This window comes from Trachemys scripta, chromosome 4 (genome assembly GCF_013100865.1).
Source record: "Trachemys scripta elegans isolate TJP31775 chromosome 4, CAS_Tse_1.0, whole genome shotgun sequence".
NCBI classification, from domain to species: domain Eukaryota; kingdom Metazoa; phylum Chordata; order Testudines; family Emydidae; genus Trachemys; species Trachemys scripta.
The window spans coordinates 7,499,696-7,515,438 of record NC_048301.1 but is presented as its reverse complement, the minus strand read 5'-3'; the positions used below and the strand labels follow the sequence as shown (position 1 = coordinate 7,515,438).

The 15,743-nt window shown below is 49.5% G+C and overlaps 1 protein-coding gene across 9 annotated transcripts in view; it reads left to right on the top strand.

Annotated features, from left to right (window-relative positions):
* The window catches only part of TRIM9 (tripartite motif containing 9), a 132,997-nt gene extending 123,482 nt beyond the window's left edge, over positions 1 to 9,515 (top strand). For all 9 annotated transcript variants that reach the window (XM_034768675.1, XM_034768674.1, XM_034768670.1 and 6 more), the window contains 3 exons: positions 216 to 519; positions 2,540 to 2,702; positions 7,358 to 9,515. In XM_034768675.1, the coding sequence (XP_034624566.1) occupies positions 216 to 519; positions 2,540 to 2,702; positions 7,358 to 7,420 (530 nt within the window). In that variant the 3' untranslated portion in view covers positions 7,421 to 9,515. The remainder of the gene's footprint in view (positions 1 to 215; positions 520 to 2,539; positions 2,703 to 7,357) is intronic.
* Positions 9,516 to 15,743: the final 6,228 nt, after the last annotated feature.

Genomic DNA, 15,743 nt, shown 5'->3' with positions numbered 1-15,743 from the left:
CAGTCCAGTCTCTCTCTACCTTCCTCTGAGTTTATAGTGAGCCGTTTCCCTACTGTACTTGGTGATAAGTGCAGCCTAAGGCCACTGCTGAACCTCATGGTTGAGCTTTCTTCCTGCAAGGTGGCGCGTGGTGCTTCTCATCCCCTCTGTGTGGCTTTGTTGCTGGCATGGATTGTTTCAGCCGTACTAAACAGCTATCCTTTGTGTATTTCCAGTGGCCTGGTTTTCGTTCGATCCCGGCTCTGCACACTCTGACATCCTCTTTTCCAATGACAACCTGACTGTCACCTGTAACAGCTATGATGACAGGGTTGTGCTGGGGAAAACTGGCTTTTCCAAAGGGCTCCATTATTGGGAGCTGTCGATCGATCGTTACGATAACCACCCAGACCCGGCCTTTGGCGTGGCTCGTGTTGATGTCCTCAAGGATGTCATGCTAGGAAAGGACGACAAAGCCTGGGCAATGTATGTGGACAATAACCGGAGCTGGTTCATGCACAACAATTCACACACCAACAGGTATGCCACAAACCCTGGAATCAGGTCTTCTCTAGACTCTCTTTCTCTCAGAGATCAAGGCCCAAACTCAACCCTGATGTAAGCTACTCCTTCAATGGCAGTTGCACAAACGTACACTGGGAATGGATTTGCTCTCTAGAGCCTAAGGTGAAGTCCTTATGCTTAGCATAAACTAGGGGCAGTTCAGACATCCTTGGTGCTGTACCAGCTACAAGAACACTTCACCTACTGTGCTAAGAATGAAATGATCCCGGTCTATCTCTGCTTCCTAGTCCTCTGAACATTCATCCGTCTATCTGTGCAGAACATTTCACCACTCGTGAGTAAGGCACTCATCCCACACTCGTGCCAATAAACCTTTATCGCTTTTATACCATCCGGAGGTGTAGAAATTCTGTCTCCATTTTTCCGTGCAAGCCAGTTTGTCAGGATAGTTCGCTTATTTTGTAAGCAATGCGTTCTTCCCACACGCTCTTCCGCCCTTTCACTGGTAATGTATGGCTAATGACTGAGGGCAGTTGGCCACCACTCGACCAGCGGAATAGATGGAAGCACTCTACTCAGCCAGTCATGTGACGTAGGTGGTTGTAGATGGGTGAGACCCACCTGGATGCCAATTAGCATTGAGCTCGGAGGATTATTCTAATTGTGGTTGTGTTTGAGATGAGACTGGCATGTGCAACCATCTTAGAATACACTCTGTGGAGGGGTCTCCTAGCACCTGTGGCTCTGCCGTGACAGCATGTTATCCTTTTGTGTCTCCTACGTGCTCCCCGCACATAATTCCCCATGACGCTTCCTTATCTGGAGGGAAAGGAACAAGGGGAAATGTCTGCAGGCACCATATAGGTGGAGGAACGTGTAATGGTATTAAGTTGTGTCCATTAGGCTGTCCGTTGTTACTGTCAATCTTAACATGGAAACAAGAGTTCCCCGTACAGTGCAGAGCTATCTTATGGCCCTTGGGACCCACCCATAGGGTTGGGGAGTCTTTGTATTGACTGCAATGGGAGCTGGATCAGGGACCCACCCATAGGGTTGGGGAGTCTTTGCATTGACTGCAATGGGAGCTGGATCAGGGACCCACCCATAGGGTTGGGGAGTCTTTGCATTGACTGCAATGGGAGCTGGATCAGGGACCCACCGATAGGGTTGGGGAGTCTTTGCATTGACTGCAATGGGAGCTGGATCAGGGCCTCAGCTGCGAAGTGAAAAGTGAGACTCAGTAGTAATACCGACTAGAATTTTAAAAGGGGTGACAGACTGGGATGTTTGTTGTGTGTTGTGGAGCACCAGACTTCGGCGTGTGGCACAGTCTTACAGCACTAGTGTCTATGATTCCGGGAGATGCTCTGGTTGTGTAATGGTTGCCTCACTTCTTTGGTCATAGGTTCTATAATCCACAAACAGTTTGGGCCAAATTTGGGGATCCATACTCGGTCCTCAGCCTGGCAAACACCCACTGACTTCCCAGGTGGCTCCTTCGGAATGGCTGAGCCGCAGTTTTCAAAGTTCAGAGAAGCCAGTCTTTTCCCAAGTCTCCGCAAACGATGTGATTGTCCTCTGGGGCACAATTCCGCCCTGAGACACACCTCCCCGCCAACGCTTCCATTGAAGATAATGGGAGCCCCGGGTGTGTATCCAAGGGGCAGAATCTGGCCCATCATCACTAGGCTACAATATTGTGCAGTTCGTGTGTACACATGTATTTGTCCCTTGAAGTGTTTTTAGGCTGCACTGTTTCACTGGAGACTGCCAGGAATCAGGGACAGGGCTGGATTTACAATTAGGTACAGTAGGCACGTGCCTAGGGGCATTCTAGGGGTGCCGTACCTCTCTAAAACTCTGTGAAACACGAAGGTCAGCTGTAGGTGGGGGGGCGCTGACGATGCTGTGCCTAGGGGCGTGTAAGGGGTAAATCTGGCTCTGATCAGGGGTGTTGTTTTGTGCGTTTCAGGGAAGCCATTCCGTACAGACGCTGTAGTGATGCACATCCTCTGACTTCCTCTTTCCCCAACAGGACCGAAGGGGGAATAACAAAAGGTGCCACAGTTGGAGTGCTCCTTGACTTAACCAGGAGGACCCTAACATTTTCCATCAACGAAGATCAGCAAGGTCCTGTGGCTTTTGAGAACATGGAGGGCCTGTTCTTCCCTGCCGTCAGTCTGAACAGGAATGTACAGGTATGTGCTTTGTCAGAGAAAGAGGTTTCACAGCAGCAGCATAGAAAAGGTCCGAACCTGGTGGCGAGCTCCTGCCTTTGGAGCACTGTCTTTCTGTACATTTAGCACCATTCTTATCCACTAGAGTGTTCTCAACAGTGTAAGAAAAACCTCAGCAACTGCTAGAAGGGGTGAGAACCTTTGTGGAACAGGGCAGTTTGGAAGAGTAAATATAATGACCCAGGTCACTGGTGAGCCACTGACATCAAGATGTGCCTCTGGACAGCACATAGCTTGTTCCTTGCGCTTCTTCTCGCCCATGGATGGCAGGAGAACAGGAGCGCCACTGCCTTTGGCTCAGTAGAGCTTGGCCAGGAACAGCCTTCTCATCAACATCCTTATCAACATCCTCCAGGAATCGCCCTAGTTATTAAAAGTCTCCCTGTAAAGGCACGGGACTCACCCCTGCGGCGCCTCCTGCTGGTCATCTCAGGGAATTTGCTCTTTTCCAGCCTGGGTGCCCTCTGCAGGCTGGTGTCCCGCTTGTAGCTGGCCCCGTGTCCCTCCCGGACCGCGGTGCCCCTTTATCCTGGGGCTGCCCCCTGGCAATACCCCCACCAGTCTCTATGGGTCTCCCCTCTCTGGGAAACCCCCCAACCCTCTAATCCCCACCTTGCCTCAGTCTGGGCTACTGCCAGTCATCACCAAGCCCCCACTCCCTGGGGCACACTGCAGTGTAAAAGCCACTCATCATAGGCAAGGGGGTTCGGACCTGTTGCCTTCCTCTGTCTCCCAGTATCTCTATGGGCCTTGGACCAGGCCCTGCAGCCTGGGGAGTTGCCAGCCTGGAGCTCCCCTGGTCCTCTGGCTCTCCCCAGCCCTGCTTCACTCCCAGTCCCCTTTCTGCAGGCAGCCAGGCACTGCTCTCTCCCAGCCTGGAGAGAGACTCCTCTTGGGTCTCTGGCTCACAGCCTTCTTATAAGGGCCAGCTGGGACCTCATTAAGCCAGCCACACCTGTGGCTGCTTTCCAATCAGCCCAGCCTTTCCCCTGCCACAGCCCTCTCCCAGGGCTGTTTTCAGCCCTTCAGGGCAGGAGCAGGATAACCACCCCGCTACACTCCCATGTCCCACTGGTGTAATACCAAGGATGTTCTGCATCCTGTTCCACACACAGTAATTTCAGACAGAGGCTCTCTTTTGAGCTCTTGACCATTCATGAACTCTATCTCCGCAGTGACGACTGGAAGACCGTATAATGTTTATCTTGCTCTGAACTAATCTGGTATTTTTAGTCTCAATTATTATTTTCTCCTATCCCCCTTATTGTCCTCTTCAAGGCGTTGTTGGTTTCATTCACGCAGCCGACACTTTCACTGAGCCTGGTTTTGGTCTGCCCACTTTATCACCCTTTGCTCCTCTAAGCACCGCAGCATTGCCCAAAGCTTGTTAAAATCTTCCTCGAAGATGCCAGGAAGAAATAAGCTTGAATCGGTTAAGTCAGGACGTTTCAGGCAGTTTGATGAGGTGCCCATGTAGTAGGTTCAGTTATTTATTTTGGGCAATATTATGGACATCAAAGGTAATCTTCCCTAGGCAGGAGAGAGAGACACAATGCAGCCATGAGCTCTATCCAGCACCCATGAATCCATGGAAAGAGTCCCACTGACTTCAGAGGGATTTGGATCAGGCCCTTGAGCACAAGGGGGAATTGGCTAGAAGTGCAAACATTGTGCCCGAATAAAGGGCATCCCCCATCTCCGTGCCCTCTAAGAACCATAGTCTGGCCCTTTCTTCACAGCTGATCCAGCGTTAACCTGATTTTATGGAAATCTGAGACTCCGGTGATCGATTCGGAGTACCATTATTAAGTTGCTAAGCAACGCAGTCCTTAGTAAGATTATGATTTTATAGTGAGCAGTGACAGTGTGTTCAACACTCTGTGGTACTTGTCTGTGTATCTTTGTATGTGTATGTCAAGGCTCCTTCCCCACTCTGAACTTTAGGGTACAGATGTGGGGGCCTGCATGAAAACTTCTAAGCTTAACTAACAGCTTAGATCTGTTCCTCTGCCACCACTCCCAATGTGCCAATTCCCTTCCCTGGGTAGCCTTGAGAGACTCTTCACCAATTCCCTGGTGAATACAGATCCAACCCCCTTGGATCTAAAAACAAGGAAAAATCAATCAGGTTCTTAAAAAGAAGGCTTTTAATTAAAGAAAAAGGTCAACATCATCTCTGTAAAATCAGGATGGAAAATAACTTTACAGAGTAATCAAACTTAAAGAGCCCAGAGGACCCTCCTCTAGCCTTAGGTTCAAAGTTACAGCAAACAGAGGTAAACACTCTAGCAAAAAGTACATTTACAAGTTGAGAAAACAAAGATAAAACTACCACACCTTGCCTGGCTGTACTTACAAGTTTGAAATATGAGAGACTTGTTCAGAAAGATTTGGAGAACCTGGATTGATGTCTGGTCCCTCTCAGTCCCAAGAGCGAACTCCCCCCCAAAACAAAGAGCACAAACTAAAACCTTCCCCCCACCAAGATTTGAAAGTATCTTGTCCCCTTATTGGTCCTTTAGGTCAGGTGTCAGCCAGGTTACCTGAGCTTCTTAACCCTTTACAGGTAAAAGGATTTTGGCATCTCTGGCCAGGAGGGATTTTATAGTACTGTACACAGGAGGGCTGTTACCCTTCCCTTTATAGTTATGACCGTGTACATGGGTGTGATACACATGTATAAGCACCATTGCTCGATGAGTTTAATTCCCGTCTCTACATCCGTTACTTTGTCCTACGAGAGGAGAATATTTATCAAACCCCATTGCTTCCTGACAGATCAATAGAAGAGATAAAGTTTAAAATCCCCAAATAATAGAGAAGCCCAAGGACATGCTGATAAAAATACTGCTAATAAACTCAAGACATTGATTATCCTTTTCCCCCAAAGCTGTGTGAGTAACTCAAATGGCTTTATTAGGATTCAGAAGACTTTATTTTGGATAAAATCATTTGTAAATTTGACACTAAAACCCCTACGTTATTCTGTAAGTAAAAGAACGAGTTACGCTTCCTTCCCACGATGAATATGAGAATTAAACTATGCAGAAAGGAGAATTAATCTGAGAAGGGACAACTCTACACAGCTGTATGCATATCAGTGATCTAGACAACAAAGCAAGCTACAGACTCTGTGACGCTGTTCACGAAAACTGGCAATCCTCATAGGTTTTGAGACTGTAGGTCAGCCAGTTACAAGAACAACCTGACGGGATATTTTCCCTAAACAGAATCCAGGGGTGGTTTGGCCGTCTCTCTGGTTGGTTGATGAAGTCTTCTCTTTGTGAATCATTTTCCTGAGAAAAGCAAATAGCAGTTTCTCTAATATGCGTGTCATAACAGATGAAAGAGAAGTGCTCTTCCATATTCCCTGGTATCTGTAGTGAAATCTGTGCACAGAAAGTTCTCTCCAGTATATTTGCAGAGATTGTCACAGACACAAAGGGGAGTGAGGGAGTTGGGCGCCTGATTCCCTTTTGTACCTTTGAAATCCTCTCCATTGCATACTCCTTCTTCTGCCACAATTGCTGCATCTGTAGCTGCTCAGTTATCAATGAGGGGAACGGCCCTTCCCATGTCTATATTCCTGCCCAGAGAAAATGCTGCCAGGGGAATCTGCTGCTGCCGCAGACCAGCTGTGACCAGCAATGCCTTGGAACACAACAGAGGCGCTAAGGGCAGGGAGGCAGGCAGAATTCCTGGAGCCCACAGTTGTTCTAGGGACCCAGCATCCCCAGAGAGCCTTTCTCCGTGAGCTCGGTGCACCCAGTCGTGTGATCCCTGCTCCTCTTATTACCGATCACATGTGGGTGATCCTCTTCTGGTGCCACCCAGCCTATCCTGCTCTGTGGCCTTTGCCTTGCGTCCTGCTCTTGGTTCTGCACAGGGATGGACAGATGAGTGTGAATTAAAGGTACCGTGTCAGGACAGGCCTGCCAAAGACGTCAGGAGAGCATCACCGGCGTTCTCGGCGCCACGGGTACAAGGGGGAGGAGGCAGCGAACCCGCTACTGGGCATGAGGCAGCAGCAGGGAATACCACAAGAGGGGACAAGGAGGAGAGGCGTGGAGACGATGAATATTACAAGGGAAGGATGCATGGCTGGGGGGCCAGGGCTCCCAGTAATACATTTGGCTGCCCTCTATCCCAGCGGGGCCTTTCCTCGGCACAGATTCCTCTGGGCACTTTGGAAGACTGGTGGTTTTTAAAGATGGGAAACAAAGCTTGAATCATCGTGGGATGAGAACAGTGCAAGTTATACACTATCAGACAGATCCAGTCAGGGAGCCCCTGTGCCTCCCCAATCACACCAGAGGCGTGTCCTGCCGAGCGCTCTGTGCCCCTCCTCTCGCACTGCTCCCGCTGCGGCTCCGTGTGCTGCTGATGGCAATCCGCCTGCACCAGGGACTGCGGGTCCACCACACCCCTGATGCGCCGTGGCCTGCAGCCCGTTTCGCTAGTCAAGCCGAGCAGCCAGGGCACTCTGGTAAGCCAGAGCAGAATGCCAGCTGCACACAGTGCTTCTTGCACATGGTGTTTAGACCCCTTACTCTCGTAAGCAAAGTCAGGGGTGGAAGAATGCAGATTGCTCTCTGGTAACAGGGCTGTCGTTGCAGGTGACGCTCCACACTGGTTTGCCGGTCCCCGAATTCTATACTTCCAGGGCATCCATGCAGTGATGAGACTACTGACGCCAGCTGCCTTTTCTCAGGATGAGTCAAGAGAGCTGCTTTACTTTGTCAAGCAGAGACCTCATAGGAGCCGGGGAATCTTTGGTCAGCTGGTAACTGGAGACCAGGGAAAACCAAAAACAAAAACAAAAGTGAGAAGAGAAGAAACTGGCCTTCTCCAGTCTTCGTACTCCACGACCGCACGGCAAACCCGCTTGGCGTCTCCGGCACCGTACTGTGCGCGTTTGCTTTGCTGTTTAGCTCTTTTGGCTGATAAAGTACCTAGATAGCCTGAGATGTTACTCTGTGTCAGCTTTTCGGTTTGGGTCATTACTTTGATTTGCTGTTATTTTTAAATGTGGGCTTTTCATTTCCTCATACCAGTGTGGTTGCTGTTGACCAATTTAGCTGCTGCCATTGCAAGTGAAACCCTTCCAATAACTTTCGACTGAGTTATACATCAGACAAAAGATGCTGTGTAAAGAAACCAGGGAGAGTCTCGGGGCGGGGGGGAGCCCTTTGTGGGCAAGCATTTGCTGATGCCAGTCAAATTACCTCCAGTGATGTTTCTTTCCCTGTGGCCTTTCTTGTGGAGTACCCTCAAGCATATTTGTAGACATTGGTCTTGGATTACCAGTTAGTCTATACAGAGCCAGGTGGAATGCATCAAGTATTTGGAGACAGTCATATCCTTTATAGCAGATAAGGCCAAATTCTTCCCTCACGCGTGGATGTGGTTCACACTGAAGTCAGTGCATCCCTGAGCAGGATTTGGCCCAAAGATATTACTTTTAAATACCAAGAGGTTTGCCAGGGCTTCATCAGACCACTGTAATTAAGACGGGTAGGTAGCCGGAGAAGATAATTACATTTCTGATGGGATGATCACTTGGTTTCAGCAGAATAATTAGATGTTAATTGAACAGTTCTGGTTCTATAATTTATCATTTTCAAAGGCTTTTCTGTTTAGCTCAGTAGATGGACCGGGCTGTTTACCATCCTCCTGTTCCCAGGCACTGCAAGGCAGTGCGGATTTGCCAGAGGACTTGGGACGAGCACTTGCACCCACTCAGTGGCTTTATAAACTGCGCGCTACGTAACGGTGCCAGCTGACACGGTGCTGCCATATCTCACAGGGCCTGCAGTTGGCCCTTTTGATATTAGCATTTATTTTTTTATAGCTACAGCGAAAACCTAGCCTTAAAAAACCACCCGACAGTGTCCTTTTTTTCGTAGAGAGGATTCATTCTGTTCCGAGGTTAGCATCACTTGGGGAGCAGGAGAGAACAGAGAGAGAAGAGGAAAGAGAGAGTCAGAATCACAGTCCATGGCATTCACATTCTCAGGAATAAACATGCTTGTTGCCATGCCTACCTGTGCCTAACATTCTGCTTCCATTCACAAACTTAACTTTCTGGTAATTCAGACAAATGTCACATGTAAAAACGACAGATTATTACCACTGTGTTTAAATGCCAGAACGTTAACTTTTCCCGTTTCTGTAGTGAAGAGACTGCATGCCGCATGTTATTACGCTTTCCTTTGGTTGATGACACTCTCTAGATTAGTTTCAGGGGCTGGAGAAAGACTCCATTTTGTTGCCCACCATTTGCCAAGCAATTGAGTTTGTTGAAAAAACATAGTTAATTGAACTGGGGATAGGGTGGGAGGGGAAGCTAATGGAATAATGTTCCAGCAAAAAGACATATGTAAATAGATAATCATTTCCTTTTAGTGCTTACCATTCTATTTAGAATGTTCTTATTTGTTATATTGTTATTCTAGTATTAAGTTTACCTAATTTATTGAATGGGTGCTATCTTGTTCATTTAAACCTATTAGTTTATCTCAGCTACAGAAGAGCTGTGTTGCAGGACAACGCTGATCTGTTATTTGTTTAATTTCTTATGAGACTCAGTTGCCGGGCCACTGTGGACTCGTTTTTCATAGTCGTTATATTCCCAGTTCTTGATGATGTTCATGATGCTTATTAGATTTCTAGTGACTTGTAACCCGTAGTTTACGCTGTACTGCAATCATAGGTGCGTACAGCTGCTGTACTAAAGGAAAGTGTTTGCTGTTCTAATAAATGACTTTTATGAGAGAATCGCATGGGTCCCCCGAGTGTCTTTCAGTTTTCCTCGTGCAGTCACTGGGGGTATTTACCATAGTGACAGAATTTCCTGTGTTTGGAGCAGGAGGTACTTAGAAGCCAGCTGGCCACCTCCTGCATTCTCTGTGACCCCGGGAAGGAGGCCTGTGCGTCAGTGCCATTGACACAGAGACTAGTTTGTCGGTAAGCGAGTGTGAGGGGCCTGGGAAGATCCCCCCATACACAGAGCACAGGGAGCGAACAAGGCTGGACCTGGTGTGTGGGCTCCACACGGGAGAGGGAAGTGAGCAGGAGCCAGTAGGACTCACTCCTCCACTTCCTTTCCAGAAACTGCCACTGGGAAGCCCACAGGGGCAGCTGTGCAGACATGCCCAGGCAAGTATATTACCCCGTGGCCGACCATCTTTTCAGTGTTGCATTGAAGGATGTCGTGTGGGGTCCCTGCCGAAAGCTAAGAACTAGCTGATCTTCATGGTTATTGCAAGATGTTCGTACGGGAAACAATTTTAGAGTGATGTAACGTAGGCTATTGCGCTCCCAAACTGCTGGAAGTGAAACTTGCCACCTGAGGCGGGAGAGGTCTCAGAACTGACTCAATCAACACTCAATATCCATGGGGCCAGCGCAAGCCCTGTGTTTACTGTCTGGCCCAGATGCAGGCTGGAGCATTTACAAAGACAAAATAACCCCAAGAAAAGTCTCTGAACAGAGGACCCCCCTGGGCTACCAGACAATAGTCTGTAACTGTATCAGAGAAGAAGACAGGGCACAAGATATTATCCATTAGGGAGGAGACACTCTACCAGCGGGCGGGTCTCCTGAGAGGGGGATCCCAGTTTTCTTTGATAAGCATAGGCTAAAGATTGCCTTTTATGTTCTTCTTTTATCTGTAACCTTATGTTTCCAAACCCCTGTACTTGCTTTTATTTGAATCTACCTCCAACGCTGTTAAATAAACTTCAATTTGTTTTTACTATAGACACATCTAAGTGCCTTGTGCTAAGGGGAGTGTTAAACTGAGGTGACACCTCTACCCAGGCAGCGGATTGGCGTGCATTGCGGGTTTCCAGAAGATATGGGGCTGGGCATTTGAGTGTAACGAAGTGGGTGTGTAAATTACTAGGAAAGAGCAGAGCTCATGGAGCCCGGAGCAGAGCGCCTGTGTTGTCAACCGATGGTGGCTGAGGTGTTTTTCCCCTGGTAGACACAGACGGGGCTCCCTCCTGCTGTGAGCAGGTGGTAGTGATACACCACAGACAGCTGGGTTCACCCTGCAATGTGTCACAGTAGTGCTGACAGGATCCCGTCTGTGATACTAGAGGCCGTCAGAACAGTGAGGTAGTGAACAGCATGCTCATAATCACATACGCAAATAAGGTTATTGCTGCCCAGACAGGCTGAACCCCCCTGCGGGAGTCAAACCCAGCTGTGTTCTCTGGAGCAACCCCAGGGCCTGCGATGCCATTCTCAGGGCTAGACCTGGGTGCTCATGCAAGGCCGTAAGAAGGAGACAAAGAACTCTGAACCCCCACCTCTAGTTATAGTTCCCTGATTATCTAATCCAAGGCCACAACATCCTCCCTCCCTTTCCTTTGCCTCCTCCACAGGGGAGCATGGGGGCTTTGCCTGCTCTCGCTCTCCCCCCAGAAGAAAGGAATGGAAAGAAATGGAGCCTGCGTGTTCTGTTATAGACCAAGGGGAATGTGTCAGGCAGAGTTTTTCCCTGAGCACAGCCCCAAAAAGGGGTATCCAGCAAGGCCAGCGAGTCACTTGGAGATCCTGAATTCCACCTCTCAGTGGGATGCCAGTATGTCTGGTCCTCCCCAAACCTCTGAACAGAGCGGGCGGCCCCAGCGGCGGGATATGAACATAGTGTGCCCACCTCGGAGGTGCCCATGTGTCTGGTTTTCCCCAAACCTCTGGAAAAAAGGAGTGACTGTCTGCAGTAGGGACACGCAGGGCCCTAGCAACCTGCTTGCCTGGTATCCAGCACCCTGCTTCAGCTTGCAGCTGTATTCCACAGCAACTTCTCGACTTCCACAACGTCCGGGCCCTGGGTCTCCCAGCCAGCCCTCACTCTGGTAAGTTCTGCTGCGGTGAGTAATTCTCCTGCCCCTCCTCATGCCTTTCCAGGCCCCACTACCCCCTCCTCAGACTCTGCTTTCCCCCGCTAGCCCTCCCTCAGTCCTATACAAACAATGCCCCTCAGTAGCAGCCTCCCCACCCACTCCAGGGCCCAAGGGTGCGTAGGCCTGAGTCAGAGAATATCAGGATTAGAAGGGACCTCAGGAGGTCATCTAGTCCAACCCCCTGCTCAAAACAGGCCCAATCCCCAGACAGCTTTTTACCCCAGATCCCTAAATGGCCCCCTCAAGGATTGAACTCACAACCCTGGCTTTAGCAGACCAATGCTCAAACCACTGAGCTATCTTCTCTGCCTTCCTTGGGCCTGGTAAGCCCTGCTTTTCTGGGTGGTTCCCTTGCCTATAATGCCACTGCAAAGCCCTGTGCTGGCTGCCAGGCTCCCCCAGGCCCACTCACTACAACTAGCGCACCTCAAACCTCCATCTTAACCTCTGAAATCGCTGCACCTGGATGTTCAAACCTCAGCCCAGGAAACAAACCGAGCACCGTGCTTTTGCCTGGGGAAGGGGGAAGAATCTTTCAGATGCGATGTAAACTGGGGCCCTGTTTTTATATACATGCTAGTTAAGCCCCCTGTTACAAGACTCACCACCTGAGAGCGCCCCCTCCTGGCAAAACTTGGTATTGCAGCACTTCTGCCTCAGTTTCCCCACAACAATCTTCAGCCTACGTCACTGTAGCGGTGTCATGGCCCCCCAGCCAAGCCACTTTAAAGTGTTCAGGCCCTTCCAGGAGCCAGCGAGCTCAAGTCTGAAAACAAGTGTCTTCAGCCCTGCTGGGCTCAGCCTTCCACCCTCCACACACACCCCTGCCAGCAGCAACAGCTCATCTTGCAATCTAGCCGCTGGCTCCTGGGCACCAATCACCCCAACTATCCACGCCCAGCCTAGCCGTCTACCAAGAGCCTCTGGCAGCTCAAAGCCCTCAGCCAGTTCTGAGTGCGAGACCAGCTTCTTGCTTCATATTAGAGCAGCCTGCTTGTCAGGCCTTCCAGCCTCTTCAGGCTAGCTGAAGCCCAGCTGCTTGTCCCACATCAGCCCCTTCGCTCCCTCCCAGCAAGCCCTCATCAGCTGGGCTTGTCTCCTTTCTAAGCTCCACACCCTACACAGGCCTAACTGGCCCAAGGCCTTCTGGCCCGCTGGGGTACGTCTTCCCTGCAGCTGGGACCGAGCCCCCCAGCCTGAGTAGACAGACCTTGGCTAGTTCTACTCCAGCTACTGTGCTAAAAATAGCTGTGTGGACACTGCTGCACCGCTGGGGGCTGGGGCTAGCCACCTGAGCTCACACCCACGCGGGGTCAGGTCGGTCCGAGCTCAGGTGGCTAGCCCAAGCCTCCACTGGTGCAGCAATGTCCACACTACTATTTTCAACACACTAGCACTTGCTCCGCTAGCACGAGTCTGTCTACTAAGGCTGAGGGACTCGCTGCCAGCTGCAGTGTAGATGTACCATAAAGGGACAAGCTGCCCTGGTACACATCCCTTCTCCTGGGGGCCCCTCCCAAGCCATGCCTTAGATTGAGGGCTCCAAGGTTGGCATGCAGGAACCAGCGCTTCTATGTATCTCTATCAGGGTTCCCTCCCCTCTCTGAACTCTGGGGTACAGATGTGGGGACCCGCATGAAAGTCCCCCTAAGCTTATATTCCACCAGTTTAGGTTAAAACTTCCCCAAGGCACAAATTCCTTTCCTTGTCCTTGGACGGTATTGCTGCCACCACCAAGTGATTAAAACAAACATTAAGAGAGGGGCCACTTGGAGCCCTATCCCCCCCAAAAAATATCCCCCCAAGCCCCTTCACCCCCTTTCCTGGGTGGGCTTGAGAATAGTATACCAACTGTTAGGTTAACAAAGTGAGCACAGCCCAAATCCCTGATTTTTAGGACACTGAAAATCAATCAGGTTCTTAAAAGAAGAATTTTATTTAAAAAAAAAAAGGTAAAAGAATCACACCTGCAAAACCAATATGGAAGATTACTTTACAGGGTAAATAAAAAGATTTAAAACCCAGAGGATTCCCCTCTGATTCTGCTTCCCAGTTACAAAACAGAAATAAAATTACCTCTTAGCCTAGGGGAAATTCACAAGCAAAAACAAAAGATAATCTAACGCATTTCCTTGCTTTACTTAAAATTTTTGTAATCTTAGATGTTTATTTCAGGTAGGGTTTTAGGAGATGGTTTTTCCTGCTCTGGTCCCTCTTCGTCCGAGAGAGAACAACAAAGAGCACAAACAAAAACCTCCCCCCAAAGATTTGAAAGGATCTTCTTCCCTTATTGGTCTTTTTGGTTAGATGCCAACCATGTTATTTGAGCTTCTTAACCCCTTACAGATAAAGGAGGGATTTTATGCTACCCTTAGCTGTATGTTTATGACAATCACAGGGAAAGATTCCTCTCTGTTGCCCCAGTTTTCAGGGGCAGGTTTTCCCTCCATTTTCTGCTTTGCCCCAGGGGCCCCAAATGTCTCTGGGTAAAACAGAAACATGGTTGTTTTCTCAGGCCTCTGAGCAAGAGTTCATGTCTCTCCTCCCTGCTTTTCTCTGGCAGTTTCTCCCTGTCCCAGGAGAGGGATCTCTGCTGGGCTCCTGCTGGCCGGCCAGCCACCACATGCCGGTCAGCTTTCTATTCCTTTCCTTATTGCATCACATCTCGGAGCCCTTAACTAGTGTCCTTCACTGCCGGCTAATTGCACAAGCCTTCAAGAGAACAGGCTGTTCAGACACAGCTGTAGGCTGCACGGAGAGCGCCTCCTACTGTGAGATTGGCTGCCTGCTGCACCAGCCTTCAAGAGAACAGGTTGTCCAGGTACACTTATGTGTTAGCTTCCCGCGGTTCAGTTCTGTCCAGTTTAGAAGCACCCTGGTCCCTCAGACCCCCCAAAAGGTGCAGCTTTCCAGGAGGAACACAACCCTCAGGGTCTAAAGGGTGATATGGCCTAGAAGGGCTGAGGATAATTTCTCTGAGGTAGGTCCTATCTGAGCCAGCTCGTATTCAGAACTCATGAAATCTTGCATCTTCAGGCTGCCGGTCACCTTCAGTATCTGGGATATACATTTTGGGAGAGCACCTGAACGTGTGTCCCAATAATGCGGTCCCCTTGTCAGACATCTGGGTTTCCCTAAGCCTCCCACCGAGTGCTTTTCATGGCAAGTACAGAGCATTGGGCAGCTGGCTGCGTTTCTTTGTGGCGAACCGTCTGGTAGCTGAGCCAGTGCAGTAATAATGCGGGAATCATTTACTGCTGCTATAGGCCAGCAGTGACTTTCTAGCACCTCAGGCGCAAGGATGGGGCGGGTGGCGGGAGGGTGAGAGGGCTGTCTCTGAGTCACAATGCCTGCCGGGGCTGCTGCTTCCGGGGTGGGGGGGACAACTCGCACACGACCCAATAAAGCTATTGTCACCAGCTAGCGCTCATCCCTGAGAAACCTGCAAGGTAAAAATAGGCATAAGATGATAAAGGACACGCAGTAGCAATTTTGTGTAATCAAAAAGTAGGTTTAAGTTTAAATCCGTGGGATTTTTGGCTCAATAAAAGCTTCTGGCTAAGTTCCTTGATGTGACATACACAGTCTTAAAGGCCACATTGGCGTCATCTATTATTCAACACCCCTGTGGGCCCCCAGCCCAGGGGCAAGGTTTCAGTAAGAAACCCCGGAAGGTCCTTTTGCCTTCTTGCCTCCTTTCCCGGGGACTGGCTGAATGCCTCTGAGATGTTGCCATTTCCACTGCGACTGCCGTGCGCCTTCATTAATAAAACATCGGCTAATATTACATTTGAATTACAAACGAGCGCCGTGAAAGAGGCATTCTGCAAGCTATGGGATCAAGGAGGAATTTTTTTTATTAAAAAAAAAAACCCAAGTTTGGTATCTGCAATAGTGAAGTGAAGCAAATGGTCTGGGGGGATGCTGAATGGAGCTATTCCTACTGGAACCTGGCGGGAAGGTGGGGTTATGTTGAAGAAGCCATCAGTAATTGCCTAATTTCAGTAGATGTAATACAGCTGTTTCTGTTAGCATCTCTCACATAGCATAAAAAGATCAGAAGGCAGGCCCAGGTCATTAGAATACAAAC